This window comes from Nannospalax galili, unplaced genomic scaffold (assembly GCF_000622305.1).
Source record: "Nannospalax galili isolate Female #2095 unplaced genomic scaffold, S.galili_v1.0 scaffold770, whole genome shotgun sequence".
Taxonomy (NCBI): domain Eukaryota; kingdom Metazoa; phylum Chordata; class Mammalia; order Rodentia; family Spalacidae; genus Nannospalax; species Nannospalax galili.
The window spans coordinates 1,036,515-1,058,637 of NW_008328344.1; the positions used below are offsets into that span (position 1 = coordinate 1,036,515).

General features: G+C 43.0%; 1 protein-coding gene across 4 annotated transcripts in view; it reads right to left on the minus strand.

The window, feature by feature from the left end:
• Wwox (WW domain containing oxidoreductase) overlaps positions 1–22,123 on the minus strand; it is a 1,076,697-nt gene that overhangs the window by 762,034 nt on the left and 292,540 nt on the right. For all 4 annotated transcript variants that reach the window (XM_008826895.2, XM_029560055.1, XM_029560083.1 and 1 more), the window contains exons 7-8: positions 15,750–15,935; positions 8,739–9,003 (exon numbers count right to left, since the gene is read on the minus strand). In XM_008826895.2, coding sequence (XP_008825117.1) covers positions 8,739–9,003; positions 15,750–15,935 — 451 coding nt within the window. The remainder of the gene's footprint in view (positions 1–8,738; positions 9,004–15,749; positions 15,936–22,123) is intronic.

Here is a 22,123-nt window from a genome sequence, read left to right on the forward strand (position 1 = left end):
GTTATTCAAATTAACAAAACAGTTATTCAAATTAATAAAAGGCATCCCCAGTCAGGAGACCAAGCAGTTCCTCTCCCTCTTCCCATGCTGATCACCCTCAGCACATGGGCCTCATGAGGACAGCATTCTGTCCCCAGCCAGGTTGCTGGTGTGTAGACCACCCTCAGTAGTGTTCACTGAATGATTAAAAGAGGCACAGTCTGAATATCTTGCACTAGCTGTCTGAGGTCCACATATGATTTGACTCAGAAAAAAATCCTGCTTCTTTAATACTGACCCTATTTGCTCTCCAACTGCCGGAATCCTTTCTGGAAGTAGACAAGGTTATCCTCCTCAAAACCAGACACTGACTGAAAAAACCATTTACACACAAGGTCAGCCCAGATTCCACCTGAGCTCTACCCATTCCCTTCTTCCCCGCCCTATTTAGAGTATGTCCAGGTAGGTCTGCACCCACACCTGGCCCACTACTCAGTTCACCGAGATGATGCTGAACCTGGGATCCAAAAGGGACACAGAGAAGGATTAAGGAGTGGAAATGGCCCCTTCTGGTTTCCTACACCAGTCACCCCATGGGTAAGCTCACCATTCCCAACAAAGAATAGCCACAAGGTCCTGAGTTTTTCCTCCAATCCGACATCTTCCATCTATAAACGTGTCCTGTCTACATTTCTTGAAAAAGTCATTGCTTTATGGAGTGGTGTCAAGTTTGTTTTTTGTCCAATGTTGAGAGAAAGGTGCAGAGCTCGTAGGGAATATAGGCTGACCTTGTGTACGCCTTTCCTGTCAGTGTCTGGTTTTGAATATGATACCTTCTCTGATGCTTGCCTTTTGATTTCCTGTCAAGTTAAACATTCTATAAACCCACAGGACAACTAATCTTGGTTAAATGACTCATCTTACAGATACAAAATTGGGGCCCAAAGAAGGTAAGCGACTCGCTCAGAGACATAAGACTATAATTAGAGAAAACTCTACAGGCCCATTAGATGACACCAGATAAAAAGAGGGAAACCCTAGGCTGACTCTTGTGGAAGTTGGTCTCAGTTCACTATTAAAACATTCCTTTCTCTTACTGCAAGACCAGGAGCAAACAGAGTCATTCTGTAAAGAAGCAGAGCTCTGGGTTTGATTCGTCTTTATTTATGATAGAAAAACATTACACCTCACAGGGAAGAAAAAAAAAAAAATCAATGTGTTCCGGCAAAGTTATACATAAGTCAGTGGTCGTGGAAGGAACAGTCCAGAAAAATCACAGGGCAACAAACCTCTGGCATTTGTTTAATCACACTGGCCTCCAATATCTAAACTGTGCTGAAGCCAGAAATTAACTGGAAAGAAGTCTGAAATTGGAGAGAAGGAAACTGAAAGGGAAGAGGATCAAAGAAGCCAGCAGCAACTTAAAAAGTAACAGGAGAACGAGAGTTGCAAAGAGGCAGAGTGCGCTGAACTGCCAGCGGGTCCGCGGGAGAAAAGAAGCCAGGAGATAAAACTGGGGGATTTCAAATCTTAGTTAAATGTTCGTTAAGTAATTTGTCACACATATTAAGGGCAGACAGTTGCTTTTCTCCTCTGGGGTGCTCATTCATGAACAAAGGCCGAGTTTCATTTGAAACGTTATAGAACACAGCAAAGAATGTGTTAAGTGGGGCTGGTAGCCTCATAAAGCTACCTCTTTGATTTTAACAAGAAAGGGGCCAATCGCTCCTCAAAGCCAAGATGTGTTTTAAGTGGTGGCCAGATAGGCTGCTGGAAAGAGGTTAAAATGGACCTGATACCGGCACCCCAGCATTCAGGAGGTGGAGGCAGATGGGTTAGGACTCCAAGGTCATCCTTAGCTACGTGGGCCACTTGAAACCTGCCTGAGCTACATGAGACCTTGTCTTGAAAAAATTAAAAAGAAAAAACAGACAATGGAAACAAAAGACCAACCAAATACACAGTAGGTCAGTTGGTAGGGCGCATGTGTGGCACACATGAAGACCTGGGTTTGATCCCTAACACTGCACGAACCTGACATGATCGTGCATATCTGCAATCCCAGCACTTGGATGGTAGAGGCAGGGGGCTCAGAAGTTCAAGGTCAAACTCAGCTACATAGCAAGTTCAAGGCTAGCCTGGGCTACATGAAATTCCGTCTCAAAAAAACAAAAAGAAAGCCCAGCTCACCCCCCACTTTTGGTGAGATGTGTCTAGTCAACCAGGTTTGTACACACATGGGGCCACATAAGCTCAATGTTTCTGTGAAGAGGGAGACCTGTGACAGGTACAGGGGACCCCCAGTAGGAATAGAGGCATCTGGAGAAGACCCGTCAAGATGCACTGGAAGAGAAGTGATCCTTGTGGAATGGGCCAAGTGCAGAGGACAGTTATTCCAAGATCTCACCTGAGATCTGCAATCAGAAAAGAGGTGGAATCACAGAAAAAGAACAGCATGAAGAAACACTGGCCAGAGGGTCCAGTTTAAAGGAGTCAGATCTGAAAATCTGTTATATAGCACAGGAAAGAGGGTTAGTGACTATATACGTGGAAGGAAAGAAGAAACTAGATCTTAAATGTTCTATACACACACGCTCAATAAACAGGTGAGGCTAGGGATATGTTAATTACCTTCATCATGACAATTGTTCCATAGTATGTATTTATAGCAAAACATCACATTAGGTTCTGGAGAGATGGCTCAGCGGTTAAGAGCCCTGGCTGCTCTTGCAGAGGACCCAGGTTCAGTTCTCAGAACATACATGGTATCTAACAACCTTCCGAAACTCCAGTTCCAGGGAATCTGACACCCTCTTCTGTCCTCCACAGGCACTGCACACACATGGTATACTTACATACAAGCAGGCAAACACTCATAAAATAAAAATAATTATTAAAAAAAATCACATTATACACTATAGCAAGATGGAGCTTTTAGTTATCAATTATACATCCCTATGGTCATAACGAAAATACAATAAATGTTCACCAAGTATTGCTGTTTGAGTGTGAAATGTGTGAACAGTTGATCCCTGGCTTATGGTGTTGTTCTGGTAGGTTGCAGAACTTTGGGGAAGAGGAGCCCAGCTGAAGCCAAGTGTCATTGTGGAGAGGGCTTGGAGGCTTATAGCCCATTCCCACTTCTAGCCCAAGTTCTGTTTCTTGGTTACAGCTGATCCTCATGTCCTCTGCCATGGATGGAGCCTGCCACCATGCCATCCCAGCCCTGCTGTGATAAACCGAGATCCTCTGAACTATGAGGCAAAATAAATGCTTCTTCCCTACAATATAATGTATTATTTCACAGTGTATCTACCACGTAGACAATGCTAAACATTCCTGGTGTCAAATTCTCACTACAAGGCAAGAGTAATACCAGTTGATGTCTACTGAGCTAGACTGTTCTAGATGCTGTACAAGACACTATTCTTTATTTCTCAGTGCAGTTCATGAGGTAGGCAGAACATTCTTGAATCTTTTATTTAGTAATGCATTTATATTTTAAATTATACGTATGTGTCTGTGTGTAGGTATGTGTACACGTGAGTGCTGGTGCCTGAGTTACAGGTAGCTGTGAGTCTTCCAACGTGGGTGCCAGAAATCAAACTCACATTCTCTGGAAGAGTAGCAAGTGCTTTTAACTGCTGAGCCCTTTCTCCAGTCCCTTACACACGACTCTTCAATAAAGTATAAAAGGTACCAGAGACAGAGGCGGGGAGGAACCTGGAGACCCATCTGCAAGCTGTGTGGCTCTAGAATATATCCTGTTTCATCAGTCCACAGCTCTCTACATACAGATCTTCCTGCCAAACACACTGCCCCTGGGAATCCCTTACTGTGGCACGTCGCCAGGGGCCAGGGGGCCTTTGGCTCTGACCCCAGCTCTCCTGTGAAACCTGGCCTCACCGTTTGTTTATTTACACACTCTGATCTGCAACCCCCTGCCCAGCGCAGAGACACCTCCCAAGAGGTAGAAACAAAGGCCCCATCATTACCTTCCTCCTTGTATGTGACACACCAATTCATGGTTCCAACATGAGTTGGTCCTGGAAGGAACCTACAGTGAAGCCAGATGCAGGTCTTTGAAGGGGGTAAACGGGGAGAAGTATTTTACTAAAATACTAATTTAAAGAACAAATCCACATCCATTATGTCCTTCATTATGTTTTAGAACTGCATGAATATCAATCACTGGGCGGCAGGTTATTCAAGGGCAGAGTTACCCAGCTTGGCTCTGCGAAGGTTAGAATACCTACCATCTGATGCTTTTCCTTGCCATAATTTATAACTCTGCAATGGGATGAGCATCGCAGGCCCGTTCATGAGCAGGGTAGCTGCACATCTGTTAAGACTCCTTTACAATGGCTGGCTTTTCACGGCCATAGGAAGAGAAACCCAATCTTTCTCAGAAGTTCTACAAATTTAAGCCAATTTTTTTTTAAGTGAAATGATTTGAAAATACAGTCCCTAAAACATCTGCTAAGCTCTTGCTACCCTAACACATGATATTCTTTCGACAGTTACCTGCCAACACAAATATTTGGTTGCTCCAAACACCCTAAGCGGCACGTGACCATGCTCAAGTTCAAATTTACATGCCGATCCACAGAGGGCTGGCTTGGCCCTGGGACCTCTGGCAAGGAGGTTGTTTACCAGAGCTTAAAACTAATGTGGAAAAATGAAACGGGGAGGGGTTCATGAAGGTGCTGTCAAACATCTTAAAAAGAAAACTTAACAACACAATCAGATACACATGGCAGGGGCACTATGGTGTGTTTGACAAAGGAAATGGAACAGGAGGAGCTGGCCACGCTTCTGGAGGCCAGAATGATGTTTTCTTGAACAGGCTGGGTAAGCACGCTGTGGCTTTTTGAGGTCAAGAAAAAGGTCATTCTGATCCCCAGAAAGATGGTGAAAGATGCATGAAAGCACAAAGGCTGACACCAGAGGCATCATGGCACCTGGGGGGATCACCGAAGCACACCTTAGCTGGGGTGTGGTGAGGAGTCCCAATCCCCCACAGAAAAGTCAAAATCACCCCAGAAAGTCTGTTAGGTCACTAATAACACCCTAGGTCCGGTTTTGTGAGTTGAGATGCCATGGATTAATGTGTATGTGTAACTACATTACATATGCTAACATATAATACATATTGACACACATGTAAAATGTAACTTAAGAGACTGGGATGTCAGCACACAAGGCCCATCATTACGTGAACACTGTTAGAAAACCTGGGTTTCCTTGAACGTGTTTCGGGGCCAGCTGTTGAAAGAGTTCTGTGTCTTGGTTTTTAACAACATTCAGAATAACCATACTTCCTTCTATTTTATGCACTATTTTTTAACTTATTATAAACTGGAGGGAGGAGGAATCCTTGCCACTTCCCCACAGCCCACCCCACATGCCCTGTGGCCCTATAGGGAGAGAGTGCTGAAGAGATGCGGCCTTGCCAGTAGGGGTCGCTGTGCTGAAAATTGATCCCCGTGAGTTTCTCATTAGTGATTATTATACTGCGGGTGGCCCAAATGCAAAAATTAATTAATTTCAAAGTGATAATGCATTTACAGCAACAATTAGAAATGTATAGCTGTAAAAGGGCAACATTTAAAAGACAGATTACATTTAATAAAGTTGCACAAGAACATGCAATTGTAAAATTACTGTTCTGCGACAATATTCCTTAAAGAGGCACTTAAAATAGCCTGACTCCATGAAGGGTGACCTAATTACTGTAACTAAAATCACCATAGTCACAGCAAGTCACAGCAAATAAAGAAAGGACGCTGATATTAGAATACTGCTGTTTAATGCTTATGAGAACTGGCTGATCTGGAGAGGGACAGCTGAGCTTCCAAGCTCAGGGCTGGGTGCTATTTCTTCATCCCTGGGCCTCATGCAATGGCGGGAAAATACCAGACATATCCAAGACAAGAGGAAAGTGTTTCCAGTAAGGGGAGATGGAGGAGGGGCTTGGGAGAGTCCTGGCCATCTCTTCATGGGAGGGACATTTCTGCTCAGCTGTCTGACTGGCATGTAACAATCCACATTGTACCTGGGATGGGATACAGCTACATGGTTTGTGTCTCAAAATAATCTCCATGCAAATGGCAGAAGTGTGCCCGTTGTCAAAGAAACATGGAGGTGGAAGCAACAGAGGATGGCATGGGAGGGTGACCTTTGCCATCAAACTACCCTGTCCTGCTGGGGACACTGACTGAACCCAGTACCATAATCCCTCAGCTTCTGAGCAGAGGCCTAATTGCTGACAGCAGGGCACTGACTGGCTGGGAGGTAAGTAAGTGCCTCTCTGGGAACTCAGTAGTAAGGAAACTCAATGCCAAAGCACTGCCAACCTTCTGGATGCTTGAGCATCAATACAGAGAATCTACACGTGATACCATGTGGATGCCCCAACATCAATTCAGAGAGCCTACACAGGATACCATGTGGATCCCCCAAGATCAATACAGAGAACCTACACGTGATACCATGTGGATGCCCCAACATCAATTCAGAGAGCCTACACTGGATACCATGTGGATCCCCTAATATTAATACAGAGAACCTACATGATACTGTGTAGATGCCCCAACATCAGTACAGAGGGCCTACACATGGTTACGTGGTCCATCATCTTTCCAATCTTTGAGGCAGGAGGAACTGCCATGAGGTCGAGTCCAGACAGAGCCACACAACGAGTACCAGGCCAGCCAGAGCTACACCATGAAATACTGTCTGAAGAACAACAACCACAACAAATAAGGAAGTCAACAAAACAAAAGTAGGTTTGTGGGATAACAAATGTGCTGTTTCCCAGTCACTCACAGATAGGAACGTGGCCCAACTACTATGACTTCCCTGGGGACCAGATGTAGAGGTCTGAGGCCACCACACCAGGTTCTCACCCTGCAGACAGTCTTCTTGCCTTGCCAGTAATCTCATTTCTGGGCTTTGAAGGACAGGGACAGAGCCCTCAACCTCCTCCTACACCTACCACCAGACCCCCAATTTATCATAATTATAATCATTAGCGTGATTGCAAATAAAATCATTTGATTTACTCTAATTTTTAGCACATGATCCTTGCTGTGCCCACCAACTCCAGTACAGAGAACATTCAGGAGTCAGGCATGACTCACAGCAAGAACTAGTAATACTGCACAAAAGACTAAGCACAGGTACGGTGCGTGATGTGTTATGGACCGAGCTCTCCAATGTGGCCGCCACTAGGCACACAAGGCTATTTCAATTGCCTGAAATAAAAGCAAATACAAAATTTATTTCTTCAGTTGTGCTGTCGATGTCAATATCTACACATGGCCAATGGCCAGATGAAGATCACGACACAGATCCTACGTCATGACGTCGGGTGCTACGCCCATTCCCATCAATCCTCAGGAAGACAGGTAGTCTACTGTCCCAGGAAGCCATTTCCTCCCTTTGCCAGGAGGATATGTCTTGTGACATCCAAAGGCCCAAGTGTGTGGGGGAAAAAGTTAATTTATGATGTAAATGTAACTGGAACAGTTGTATCCATTTAAAAGAACACATTTTTCTCTATGTATATATTTATTTAGTGTATTGTGGTACATGCATGTGGATGCACATGTGTGGGAGTGCACATGCCTGTGTGTGCAAGGGTATAGGTCAGAGGTGGGTGTTTGGTTCTTTCTCTATCACTTTGGCCTTACAGTTTGAGACCAGCTCTGTCACTGAAGCTGGACCTTCAGCCCGAGATCTCCCTATCTCTGACACTAACACTGGGGTCACAGAGGCACACAGCCATGTCCAGTTTTTATGTGTGTACATATTAGGGATCTGAACCCAGTTTTTTGTTAATTTTGTTTTGTTTTTTTGAGACAGTGTCTCCCTGTAGCCCCAGTTGTCCTGGAACTTGCTATGTAGACCAAGCTGGACTTGGTCTCACAGAGATCCACCTAGCTCAGACTCCTGAGTGTTGGGAATAAAGGTATGCACCACATCTGGCCCAAACCCAGTTCCTAATGTTTGAACCTCAAGCACTTTACCCACTGAGTCATCTCTCTGGCTCTGAAAAAGGACACTTTTTTTCAAAGTCTGCGGTTTAGACAAGCATTCAATGAAAGACACCTTGCAATGTATACATTCCTCCACCGTGTTGCCCGGGTAGTAAATGAATTCATGGGAGGGGTTTTTACACACCATTGATAAACAACCAGTGACAATGTAAAACCTTCAAATTCACATTCATGATCACTTCCAACTCTAACCACAGCAGCGTGCTTTATCCAAAACAGTCACTTTCAGGGATGTAAAGAATAAACCACATTCTAGCCACAAAGGCTTCTCCAGGAAAGAGCTATATTCAACTTTCCATTAGACGAAGATTCTAGAACATCCAATACAGACTCTCAGTCAACACGGAACCATACCTGCTAACAATCCCACAGTCCCTAATCCACATTTTCATCTAACACCAAACACACATTTCAAGTGCTGTTTTCCTCAATATAGACTTTAGAAGCTTCTGAATCAAGAAAGAAATCACAAGAGGAAACACGCCACTGTTTCCCTCCGACTGTCAGGTGTCCTTCACATAGGACTTCGGCAGAGCAACAGACTCAATCTAAAATCAACATGAATGTGTTGGAACGGATGCTGTTTGATAACATGCTAGGCTCATCACATCCAACATCGAGCCTGCAAGAAGACGCAAAGCCCAGACCCTCTGTGAAGCTGACTAGTGGTATCTGTGGCACCAAACGTCGTCCACTCACCATGGACTTGGTAAATGGTCTGGCCAGGGTGAAGAGCAGCGTGTATATCCATGAGTTGCGATGGAGGGATGAATACATCATGTTTCCGGGGTGCACTGCATTCGACGTGACCCCACGCGGGGAGAGGCGACGGTGCAGCTCGTTGGAGAAGAGGATGTTGCAGAGCTTGGATCTGTTGTATGCAAGCATGGCCCAGTAGTCACTCTGGGATGGAGACAGGCGGCTGAGGTCGAGTTTCCCAGAGGAATCATTAATATCTGTGAATCTGAAAATGAGGAGCTGTGACTAGTGACCCAAGTTCTGAGGTCTCACAGAACTTTTTATTTTGATTGAAAATCTGAAAAACAGTGAGGAGACTGAAGACTCAATCTAGCATACTTCAAAACTGTGTGTCCCTTGAAAACAGAAGATGGTCACTTAATGCTGCCAAGCAATTTGATCCAAAGAGTAGTGTAGCAGGCTAAACTAACCTAATGCATCCTGCCACAAATATATTCTTTAAGTTTATAATCCTAGCACTCAAGAAGCTCTGGAGAAAATCACCCCAAGTTTGGGGGTCAGCCTGGGATGTATAGTGAGTTCCAGGCTAGCCTAAGCTACACTGTAAAGCCGTATCTGAATAAACAAACAGAAAGGGGCTGGGGATATAGCTCAGCTGTTAAGAGCACTGGCTGCTCTTACAGAGGACCCGGGTTCGATTCCCAGCACCTTCATGGCAGCTAACAACAGTCTGTAGCTCTAGTTCCAGGGGATCTGATGTCTTCTTCTGACCTCCATAGCCATTGCATGACACGAGTATACTTACATACATGCAGGATTTACACTCATACACATAAAATAAAAAATTGAAAAAAAAAACAGGAGTGAGTGTATATGTGCATTCTTCAAAATCTTCAGCAGGAAGTTCAAGACTAATTAAATGGAAACACATCTTAAATAAAAGGCTGCTGCTTTTGGAAACAGGAAGATCACATTCCTAACCCCTGGCAGGGTCTTCCTGGATTATTTTAGTCAAATGCTTGTGTCCTGTATATTTTCATTTGAGCATCCACGTAAATACAGATGAGCTGTCTTGCCTCCAAGACTTTTCCAGATTAAAAATTAATGATTATAAAAGGGTTATAACCTTGGTGAGGGGCCATCAATAGTCTTCTACATTTAAAAGATAAATGTAAGCAAAGCCATAGATGTATCCTGGCAGAGTCTACTGTTTTTAAGTACGCCCATGGCATGGATGTACACAAATCAAAGTAACTAGTTGATGTTTTATAATTGGGTCTGACAGAGTCGTTAAACACCAGCTGTTTGTTTCCTTTCTTCCTTTCTTTTCTGTGTCAAAAAATAACAAAGAAGTAAACGGTCCTTTAAAAAAAATTAATCCCAAGTAACAACCAGAAGGAATGTTCTAGATGGTCTCATTTTTGTTTAAGGACACATCATAACTGGCTTCCTTAAATTAACTTTGGGCATTGTATAGTAAGGAAGCAGGAGAGGAATATTCCAGAAAACAGCTGAGGAAAACAGAGAGTAAATGGTAAAAAGAAAATCATGGAACAATCTTGTTCCTTTGAAGGAGCAGGTCAGGATGGGCTAAAACCAAAAAAAGACTCATAGGGGCAGGTGAAAGTCATGTCTTAATAGAAATTAAATGCCCCTTGCCCAGGGCTCGGTCAGTGACATCCAATTCTAGGTTGCTCTGAGGTCATCAACAAAGCTGATGGCCAGAAATGTCATAACAGCTACAGCAGCGAGACCTTGCAACTAACTAGTGGAGGCTTGTTCTCAAGTCCCCAGACCACAGGAAGACCCCAGACTTCCAGCTTTATTGCCAAAGGTGGAGGAACTTAGCAGGACGTCTGAATGTTCATGGGGACTTTGTTTGATAGAAGTAATGACTGTGGGTGGGAGCTGGGGCAGGCAGACGTCCTACAAGGCAGACTGAAGATGGCCCCACCAGACATCCACACAGATACAAAGCCTGGGTGGGTGGAATTCTCTGAGCCTCCAGCTTGTGTTTATGTATGTGCACAGTCTTAACGACTGAGCATCCAGTCCCGTGCAGCAACTATGTAAATAACGGATGAGTGCATGCTCAGACGTCCTGGGGTTTTGGAATGAGGTTTGATTCAATGTGGGTGGCGCTGGAGTCTGCAGCAGTGCCTACCTGTTGACAGTCTGGTTTTGTGAGGGTCCCACCTGAGGTGATTTATGCACAGACACACATATCTTGTTATCTTCCCTGTAGTCTGCCCAAGGAGTTCCGCACTGGAACACACACTATTTTGTTTCCCATTTGTTTTCTTTACATTAGACAAGCCATCATTCCGAACTAAAAAATAGGTTTGTTCAGGGGAGTTATATTATTTCTGAACTTGATTTCAACATGGTAATGAGGTGTTACTGAAAAGCTGTCATAAAAAGTGCTACTGGGTTACAAACCCAAAGAGCTGAGGTATGAGCCGTGACTTGGAAACCTTGCTACTAAGGGTAGAAAAGGGCACCAAAAAGACAACACAGTGTTTGAAAGGTGTGGAATAAATATTACACCCTTCACGGCTCCCTTCAATGCTTCTTCCTCTAACTGCTCCTGGAACAATATCTGTACCATAAGGAGGCAGCTGAACCCAGCTCGGGAACACCTCTTCCAGGAAGCTCTTCTAGCTGGTCACAATGGTTTTGTGGTAAGGACTCAGACTGAGATGAGCCTCCCAAAGAGACTGAGATACATGTCTCCATAGTAATGCAGCATCCACTCCACAGGACCCATTCTACAAAGTCACTGCCAGTGTTGGGTGACAACTACTGCTCCCCCAAGATTAGGAACAAGGCTGGCGGCTGCATCTTCATCTCACCTGTGCACTGGCCCTGCCATTACCATCCTGGCTGCTAGTCATTTGCCTCCCTGGTTCTAATGCTGGTGGAGAATTCTTGGCAAGCAGGTAGTGAGGCTCCTATAGGTTGCCTGGTAAAGGGTGGGGATCACAGTGGGAAAGTAATCCAGGATTTGAGAACAGAAGGCTGATCACGGGCTACCGTTCAGAACTAAGAGGTAAGCATCCCTAATTATAAAAGGCCTAGCTCTAAGTCTCACTCAAAAGGCCATATGGACCACGAGGCTCACACCCTCAAAGTTCTATTATATATCGGCATCAGTGTCTTCTGGTGTGAAAAGACATTCCCTTGTCTCATGACTGGGGGACACTGAGTAGATTAAACTTCATTTTGTTTATTATTTCTGCAGTGCTAGAGATGGGATTGAGGGCCTTATGGTAGACTAGGGTAAGCACTCTACCACTGAGCTATACCCAACCCTTAGTTAAACCTCTGAGAGCAGGAAAGTGACTCCTTCCTAGAATCTTCTCTAGAAACAAGACCAAAGCTGCCACAATGGGAAATTAAATGGAAAAGACTACAAGACTGTTTAGAACGGAGACACGTTGGCTGGGCCTCTGATCTCCCTCTGCCAAGAGCTCCTCCCCCCATATCAGGAGCCCCGATTTCCTTCCCCTTGAGGTCTCCTGAACAGAACTCCACGCTCCTGAGGGCCTGACTAGGTGAGATCACCAGTTCTCAAGGAAGCTGGAAGTGTGGGAGCCCTCCTGATGCCTCCACACAGAAGTGAGGATCCAGGAAAATGGCCGTTTCATCTCTGTTCAGGAGGCAAAAGGACAATTCGGCAAGACTGCCTGCTCTGCTCTCAGGATGGACTCTGTGTAGTTAAAAATCAACACAGTTAAGGAGTAGAAATGAACCTGCATGAAAAATACCACGTGTATGTAACTGTATGCGTGGGACTGTGTGTATGGCTGTGTGATTGTATGTGTTATATGTGTATGACTGTGTGACTGGGTCTCATTATGTGTGACTGTCTGTGAATAAGCGGTTGTATGTGTAACTATGTGTGCTTATGTGATTGCATGTGTTTGAATGTATGTATGAGACTGTGTGAAATTGTGGGTGTGGGTGTGATTGCGTGTTTGTGGCTGATTATGTGTGTGGCTGTGGTGTGTGAGTCACTACATGTGTGTGATCATATGTGTATGACTACATGTGTACAATTATCTACGTGTGACTGTATGGTTTTGGGTGTTACTATGTAGTTGTGTGTGACTACATGTATGTGATTACATGTGTGTGATTGTGTGGTTGTATGACATTGTGGTTGTATGTGACTGTGTGCTTGTATGTGTGACTACATGTGGGTGACTGTGTGTAACTATAAGGTTGTGTGAAGGTGTGGTTGTATGTGTGTGTGGCTGTGTGACTGTGGTTATGACAGTATGGTTGTGTGTGTGGCTACAGCTGTGTGATTACATGTATGTGACAGTATGGTGGTATGCATAAATATGGATGTATGTATGACTATGTGATTGTACATATGGCTGAATGTGATTGTGTGTGTGAGACTGTGATTTGTGACTATTCATGGCTGTGTGTGTGATGACATATGTGTGATTATATGTATATGATTGTGACTGTGTGGTTATGTGACTGTGTGGTTGTGTGTGTGATAACATGTGATTATATGTATATGACTGGGACTATGTGGTTATGTGGCTGTGTGGTTTTGTGTGTATGAGCCTCTGTATGTGAGTCTGTGGGTGTGTGTGACCCTGTGTCTGTAACTGTGAGTCCAAATGCATGTGTGTGACCCTGTATCTGTGACTCTGTGTCCATCCGTCTGTCATTCCTGCAGCTGCATCTGTGCAGAACTGTGCAGCCTCTGCTCTCTTCACACTATTTTAATTGTTATCTGAGAAATTTTCACAGGGAGGAAGTCAACTTCCCATTTCATTATGATCTATTTCAGACAGGCTGAAACTCAATTCACTTGCTGAGACTCCAGATAAGTAACTAAAACACAGTGAAGACACAGGGTGTCTAATAAATATTTTGCCCGAGGGCAGTCTAGTGTAATATTTTCTGCAAACATAGGGCTTTATTTTTCCCCTAACAGGGGGTCTTGACTCCAGCGAAGAGATTCCACCGAGGTTTATGGAGGTAATTACATATCAACACTTGCATTTTACAGCTTGGTTTAGGCTCTGGGTCCTCCAGTAGCGAAAAAGTTCTATGTGTGTGCCCAGCAGCCACACTTGCCTTCTGGAACTCAAGAGTGTAACAAAAGGACAATCAACAACCCAGCCTGCGGGAATTAATATTTTGCAAAAATGTTCTTTAACAATGTATAAAAGTGGATGGCCAGAGTCACTCAACACACGGGTGTGGGCCTGAGCACACACTTCAATTAGGCCTTGCCCATAAATGTCAGTGGCTCTCATTCTGGAGGGCAAGGTCTTTCTTTCCAAATTAATCTTTTTAACTGAAATTAGGATTCAGGTCTCCCAGGTAGGCAGAAATTACACTGTAGTTAAGGAGAGAACAAAGGCAGCCCAGGAAACGGCATCCCAGACACAGCTTTACAGAGAGACACCAGCAGCTGACATCTCGCCATCACATCCATTAAATACCAGCTCATTTAAACATATCCCGTGGTGCCCTCCACATCTGGCAGGCGATTGGGGCTGGCAGATTTATTTCCATGGCTCTTTCTCTGGTCTACCCTCACAGTAGCCTCCTTAGATGGGGTCTCTTCTCTTTTCTCTCACAAACCTGGTGTGATTTGCAAAGATAAGGCTGGCCAGATTTTGTTACTACCTAATTACTAGATGCTCCGTGTCTCTTCGCACAGGGGAGGATTATTACCAGTGTTTTCTTTCATTTCAGCCATCATAAATTTAAAACGGCCAGAGTAAATCTGTCTGTGCTGTGTCACTTATACCGTAAGCCCCTGTGTTTGGGAGTGATAAAGGGTTCAGGCTAACCCTTGGCTGGTCTCTCTCTTCAAAGTCCCAGGGGTTACATTTTGTGGAAGTATGATTAAAAAAAATAAGCTTCATTCTGGGTCACTAAAACATTTCGGGACTTAAGATGGAGAAGAAGGGTAAGAAAATAGTCCTTGGCACATTATTTTTTATTTTATTTATTTATTTATTTTTTTAGGTACTGTGCTAAGGAGCTTTCCTCTACCCATAACACCAAGAAAAATAGAAAAGAGAAATCTAACAAGCAGTAAATCTTGCCTCGACAGCCCAGAAAACCCTGTTTCTTTTCTCAACCCATCTCTTAGAAAGATAGCTGATCATCCACCCACAGAAACGAGCATGTTGAAAATCCGATGAAATTTTCAGACGTCTTTTTAGTCAATTGAATAGCTTAATGGTAATCAGAAAGAGGCACCATCTGATGTTTAAATTGAAATTTTAACCAAAAGAGGCATGGCCAGATTTCTAATATGTTCTAAATACAGTACTTCTCTTTCAACAATTATCTTGGCTAATGTCTGCATTGAATTCCCTAATTTCTCATTATAAAACAATTGGATTTCATCTCGAGGTCTTTAATTGCATTGTTTCTCCTGCTAGAATAACTGTGCATTCCTCTCGGTGAGATGTTGAAGTTGTTGAATTACAAATCAATAAAGGTCGAGCCTTTCAGATTTAATCAATTATTATTCCATCTCTGAACGAAATCAATGGGGAGCTTGAGGTATAATTGTAAAATCACTGTATATTGCTCTAGACAGCACCCCCACCCAAACAATCCCCTTAATCGCATATGCAGAAGGATCCAGAAAAATAATGAGGCTGGGTTGTACACATTCATGTTTTTTCAGAGTATAGCAAGTCAAAATTAATATTTTTGTAAAGATTGACTTTCATCTATTTATATGCATGTGTGTGTTCCATGTGTATTAATGTGGTTATGGGTGCCCACGGAGGCCAGAGGAGGGCATCAGATCCCCTGGACCTGAAGCTGCAGGCAGTTGTGAGCCACCCTATATGGGTGCTGGGAACCAATTGGGGTCCTCTGCAAAACAGCAAGCACTCCTAACTGAGCCATCTCTCCAGTGCCAAATCAAAATTTATATTCAGACAGCACCTTGGAGGGAATTTCAGGTGATGCAGACAAGGAGACAGGTAGAAAATCTCAGATCAAATTCATACCCACCTATGGGACTCAGAGGAGACCACAACAACACGGGCAGGGGAGGAGCGACACAAAACATCCTGCAGGAGTTGGACAAGGTAGAAGTGGCCCAGGTGGTTCACCTGGAAAGTAGTCTCCAGTCCATCCTTAGTGAGGCTCCAGGGCAGAGCAAAAGTCCCCGCGTTGCACACGAGCACATGAAGTGACCTGCAGGATAAAGCAGGCAACATCAGGAGCCTACCAAAGGTTTAAATCCAGGAACCATCCACACAGACTCAGGAATATCCGAATCCTTATGATCTTCAAGATGACAACCAATTAGAAATGAGATACACTAGATGTTACATCATCACTTTGAATGGGCCATTACCCAGAGTACCTTCCAGACTCCCAGACATTCTGTGTGAAATCAGGACCACACTAGGTAGGTCAGGTGACTGGACACTGGAGTTGAAACTTTTAAGATCTAAGTGACTCTGCTTCCTAATGCAAATAATTCCCACCACTTTCATGGTCAATCAAAACAGGCCAGCAAATAGACATGAGGACTCTACCCATTCCTTCCTTTTAGGATAAATATATGCTTAAAAAAAACAAAAAACAAAAAACCTGACCCCAGCCCCAGCATTTAGTAGGTACTAAATAAACACAGCAAAGGGGATATGGTTTGTTTAAATAGACAGACACATATTATTTGAATATATTCTTGGGTTGGTGATGTAGTTCAGTTGGTAGACTCCTTGTGTAATATGTATTCAGCCTTGGGTTTCTTCCTCAGTAACACAAAAATGGAGTATGGTGGTAAATGTATAAAATCCTAACACTCAGGAGGTGGCAGGGGGCCCCAAAGTTCAAGGTCATCCTCGAATATGTAGTGAATTTGAAGCACCCTTGGCTACGCGACTCCACATATCAAAAAATATATCTACGTATATATGCATATATCTTCCCTTTAGACTCAGATTAAACCCACCTGTTAGAAAATGGGCCTGAGGAGCCAAGCGGGGTGGCGCACTCCTTTAAGCCCAGCCCTCAGGAGGCAAAGCCAGGCAGATGTCTGTGAGTTCCAGGCAGCTGGGGCTACAGGGAGACCCTGTCTTAAAAGACCAAAAAAGAAAGAAAAGAAAAAGAAAGAAATAGGGCTGAGGATAAGAAGTAGGAGGGGGTATGCTATAAACCCTCTTTTGTTTTTATTTTTTATTGACTTTGTTTCACACGCAACTTCAACAATAAAAAGAATCCTTTCATTTGATTCAAAGTCCTAAATCCTAATAAGTTGTACTTAAAAGAAATGACCCTAATGAACAAATGGGGCACAATGACATATTCAAAGCTATCTACAGTGTTTGTTTAACTTTTATGTTTTACTTATTTGTCTTTTTGAGCCACACCTGGTTATTTATTTATTTGTTTCTTTTTTTTTTTTGAGACACACCCAGATTTATCTACAGTATTTGTAATTGAAACATAAAAACTAAACAAAGGGAAAGTCACTGCATGAAGTAGAAGGAAGCCAGCAAACAATAATGGACAAATCCATTTTCTCTGACAATCCATTACAAAAAAAAAAAATAGAATATTGTAGGATCGCATACACAATGGGTGGGGGGTAAGATAGGGAGGAAGGGAAGAAGGAGATGAGAGAGAGGGAGAGAGGGGGGAGGGAGGGAGGAAGAGGGAGAGAGGGGAGAGACAGAGAGAGGGAGGAAGGGAAGGAGGAGATGAGAGAGAGGGAGAGAGGGAGGGAGGGAGGAAGAGGGAGAGAGGGAGAGAGAGAGAGGGAGGAAGGGAAGGAGGAGACAGGGAGAGATGGAAAGAGGAGGGGAGGGAGGGAAGAGGATTTAGAAAACTGTTCTGGATTGAGAAGAGGCACACCACTTCTGAGAAACACAATGCTGGAGAAAGGGCGGCCCACAGAGCAGTTCATCTGCCCCTCACTGCTGATTTTGCTTGGCACAACGAACGACACTTCTCAAGCCTTCTTGATGACCACCAATGCCGGACATCCCCCAAACTATGAAAGGATCAAAGAGGAATGTGAGGTGGCTGAGCTGGGGGACCCTCATGGCTCAGCTTCCATCAAGACCACTGTGATCAACATACCCAGACAGGTCTCTGTGCCTGACCATGTGTTCTGGTCCCCGCTTAAGCACTCTTCGTGAACTTTTACTGCCTGGGTTTCATTGCCTATGCCTACTCTGTGAAGTCTAGGGACCAGAAGATGGTGGGCAATGTGACTGGGGCCCAGGTCTACGTCTCTACTGCCAAATGCCTGAACATCAGCCCCCTGGTCTTCAGCATCCTTATTTATGGTCGTTATCCCTATCATTGCTGTTGAACCGTCAGTATGTATGATAGGGGATTCTGGCTTCTGGCACATACCCCACAATCCACAGCTGCCACTCACCCTGCCCCTTCATCCTCATGGTTATACAGATGTTACACTCACAGCTCACACATTTCTCTATGGTGGATTCAATAAAGTGCACATGGTAACCACACACACACACACACACACACACACACACACACACACAGGCACATATCCAGTGACAAATATCCTTTCAAAAGATGTAGAAAATGCAGAAATGGGTGGGCGGACACAGAGACTGGAGTGACAGATACACACACGTGAGGAAAAGACAAGGGTTGCTCGAGGCTGCAGGAAGCCAGAAGCACAGGAAGAAATCTCCTACAGAACCCTAGAGGAAGCTAAATTGTAGACACCTTGGCTTCAGACTTAGAGCTTCTAGAACTAATAGAGGCTGAGTACCCATTGCTCTAAGCCACCCAGGGTTGTGGTCATCTTCCTTAGAAAACTAACAGTTTCCAAGACACTTACCAAAGGACATATTCCAACTCTGTACTTAAGGTGAGTAATAATTAAACATAATGAACATGAATTATAAAATTAGAAATGAACAAGATTCTACCTACGATCTCCCAGTATGAAGGATAATTAGGAGACAACCAATCTAGACATTCTCACACCTTCCCAGTTTAACTGAAAAGCCAGGAATTTAAACTCAGCGTGTGATTAGGTGATTCATACTGCTTCCTCCAAAAAGAGGATTTCTACCTAGGTGTGGTACGTCACAGCTATGAGCTTAGCACAGAGGAGGCTGAGGCAGGAGCCGGTCTGGGCTACAGTGTGAAACTCTGCTTAAAACAACAACAGGGCTGCTGCTGGTAAAGGAGCTTCCCATTCAAGTATGATGAACTGAGTGCGATCCCCAGGACCCACATAGCAGAAGGAAAGAACTGACTCTACAAGGTAACCTCTGACCTCCACACATGGGCCTTGCCACACACGTGCATATATGCACAACACACAAAGTAATGCAATAATAAACTAGAAACAAACCCAAAACATGAAAAACAGGTTTTTCCACATACAGTCACTAAGGACGGAAAAAAAACAAAAAACAATCATTCGATCTAGGTATGTAGATGGTTCTTACCTGCTACTCCTTCTAATGTTTTTGATATTTCCCTGCCTTTTTTTGTTTTAACTGAGATGTAACTCACATGTAATATAACTTTCTTGAAGTGTATGGTTCAATGGTTTTAGTATATTCTGACTTGGCAAGCATCATCATATTTTAATTTTACAGCAATTTTAATTCCCACGAAGAATTTCATTAGCTGCCACTAATCACATCACACCCGCCCCCATGATACAGTTAATACCCTAACATTTGTCTGTGGTGAGAATCTGGTGTCAAACGAGTCTGCGCGACACGTATGGGCTTGTAGGACTGGCTTCCTTGGCATCTTGCTTTCAAGGTTCTGTGCTGTACAGTGAATCAGAACTTTACTCCTTTTAATGCCTGAACAGCATTCCACTGTACATACAGCTCACACACTGCTCATCCTCCATCGTTTGATGGACGTCTAGGTTGTTTGTAGTGTTGGGTTAATGTATGTCAGCCCTTTGCTAGTTATTTTGGAGACATGTCTGTTTATTTTTCTTGCATCCATACTCACAAATGAAATTGCAGGCTCCTAACATAATGCTGTGTTTAACTTTTGAAGAAGAATCAAAATGCGATCCAAAGTGGACGTGCCACTTTCAACCCTGCCCGCAGCGAACTGCAACTCTGCATCCACATAACGTATGCATTACCTGTCCTTTCTGTGTTTGTTTTTTTATTTATTTTTAATCACCCTAGTGAACATGAGTAGCATTTCACTGTTCATTCATTTGCATTTCTCTCATGGCTAATGATAGACAGCATCAGCATCACATTCGTGTTCACTGGCAGTGACTCTGTCTTAGGATGAATGCGTGTTCAGATTCAGCATTCACTTGTAACTTAAGTTGTTTCTGTTATAGTTCAGTTATGAAACTTCTTTACCTATTATACACATGAATCCATTATGAAATACACCATTTTCAAATATGTCTAGCATTCTAATGATGGTCTTTATGTATGATTTTTTAAGGTATCATTTTCAGTATAAAACATTTTAATTTTAGTGAATTCTTGTTTACCTTTTATTTTTCTATCCCTTGCTGTTTTAGAGTTTTATCTATGAAATCATTACCTACTCAAATACATAAAGATTCTGTAAGTCTGTTTTTCTGGAGTGTAATGCTTTGGACTTTTATATTTACATCAATGATCTGTGTTGGGCCAATTTTTGTACATGGCGTATGTAAGCAATCTACCTTTGTTCTTTTGCACAGACATTCAGTTGTTCGTCACCATTTGTGGAAAAGACTAGTCTCCACCCATTGAGTCATTCAGGCACCAGTTATGAAAATAAATCAAAATTAATTGTGTAATTCTGGATTCTCAATTCTATTCTGTTATCTAGAAGTCCATGGTCGTGGTAATAACATTATGTTCATTTATTATTTTATTTTATGGGTATGAATGTGTTGCCTGCATGTACGTAAGTGCACCACCGTCGTGCAATGCCAGTGGAGGTCAGAAGAGGGCGTTGGATCCCCTGGAACTGGAGTTACAGATGGTTGTTTGGTGTTGGGAATCGAACCCGGGTCCTCTGCAAGAGCAGTTGGTGCTCTTAACCACTGAGCCATCTCTCCAGTCCCAGTAACATAATTTTTAACAACTAACTTTGTTCTTTATTTTCAATCTTGATTTGGCTAAGTATCTTATGCATTCTTATAGTTAGTTCAAGATTAGCAGTTCAATTTCTGCCAAAGCATTAACTAGAATTTTGAAGGAAACTGCATCTACTCTGTAGATCAACCTGAGGAATACTGAGATCTACAAAATATTGTTTCTGACCTGTGAACAAGAGCTGCCTTTACTTTCATTTAGGTAACCTTCATTTTTTTCCACCAATGTCTTAGAGATACAAAAATCCAAGTTTTTCACATCTTTTGTTAAACTCATTCCTAAGCTTAAAATTGTTTCCTGGTTTTGTTCTTTCTGATGTAATCACAAGAGAAATGGTTTTCTTCAGATTGTTTCGGAGTGGCTGCTGCTACCAGAAACAAACTGACTTTTGCGCACTGATCTGCTCCCCTGCAACCCAACTAAACTCATTTGCTCATCTTAGCAGCTTTCAAGTGGATTTCTTAAGATTTTATATACACAACGTGATTTCCTCTTCAAGAAAGACAGTTTTACTATTTCTTTCCAATTTGGATGGGTTTTGTTTGGGGTTTTGGCCCACTCTCCGGATCAGAATTTCCAGTGCAATACTGAATAGACGTGATGGCAGCCAACATTCTGCCTTGTTTCTGGATCTCAGAGGGCAAACATTTAAATTTCCAGGGTAAAATATATTGGTTGTGGGCTTTCTAAAGATCTGTCTATTGAACTGAAGAAATATCCTTTGATTCCAACCTTATTGAGGATGTTTTTAAACAGGGAAGAATACTGAACCATCTGCAAATGACTTTTCTACAACTACGAAGATGAGTCTCTATTCTTCTGACATGTATTTCATTGACTATCTAATGTTAAACTAACTCTGAATTCCTTGAGTAAAATCCTTCGGTCAGTGTACAGTCACTTTGTATATTGTTGCACTTACCATGCTAGCATTTTGTTTAAGATTTCCTGTCTCTGTTCCTACCTGATACTGGTCTGTAGTTTTCTTGTGACTTTTTTTTTTTTTTTTAACAGCAAGATAATATTAGCTTTACAGTAAGAGCTGGCAAATATTCCTTCCGCTTCTATGTTTTGGAAGAGTTTGTGAGGAATTGATAGTAAAGCTTGTTTAAATGCTTGGTAGAAAGCATGAATTGTACAGTTAAAGAAGTATATTGATAAATCACACTTTAAAGTATTTATGAAATCTCATTATCATGGGGCAATATGGATCTTGTTAAGAAATCATCTATTTGGGGGCTAGAGAGATGGTTCAGTGGTTAAGAGAACTGGCTCTTCTTGCAGAAGACCTGGGTAAGAATCCCA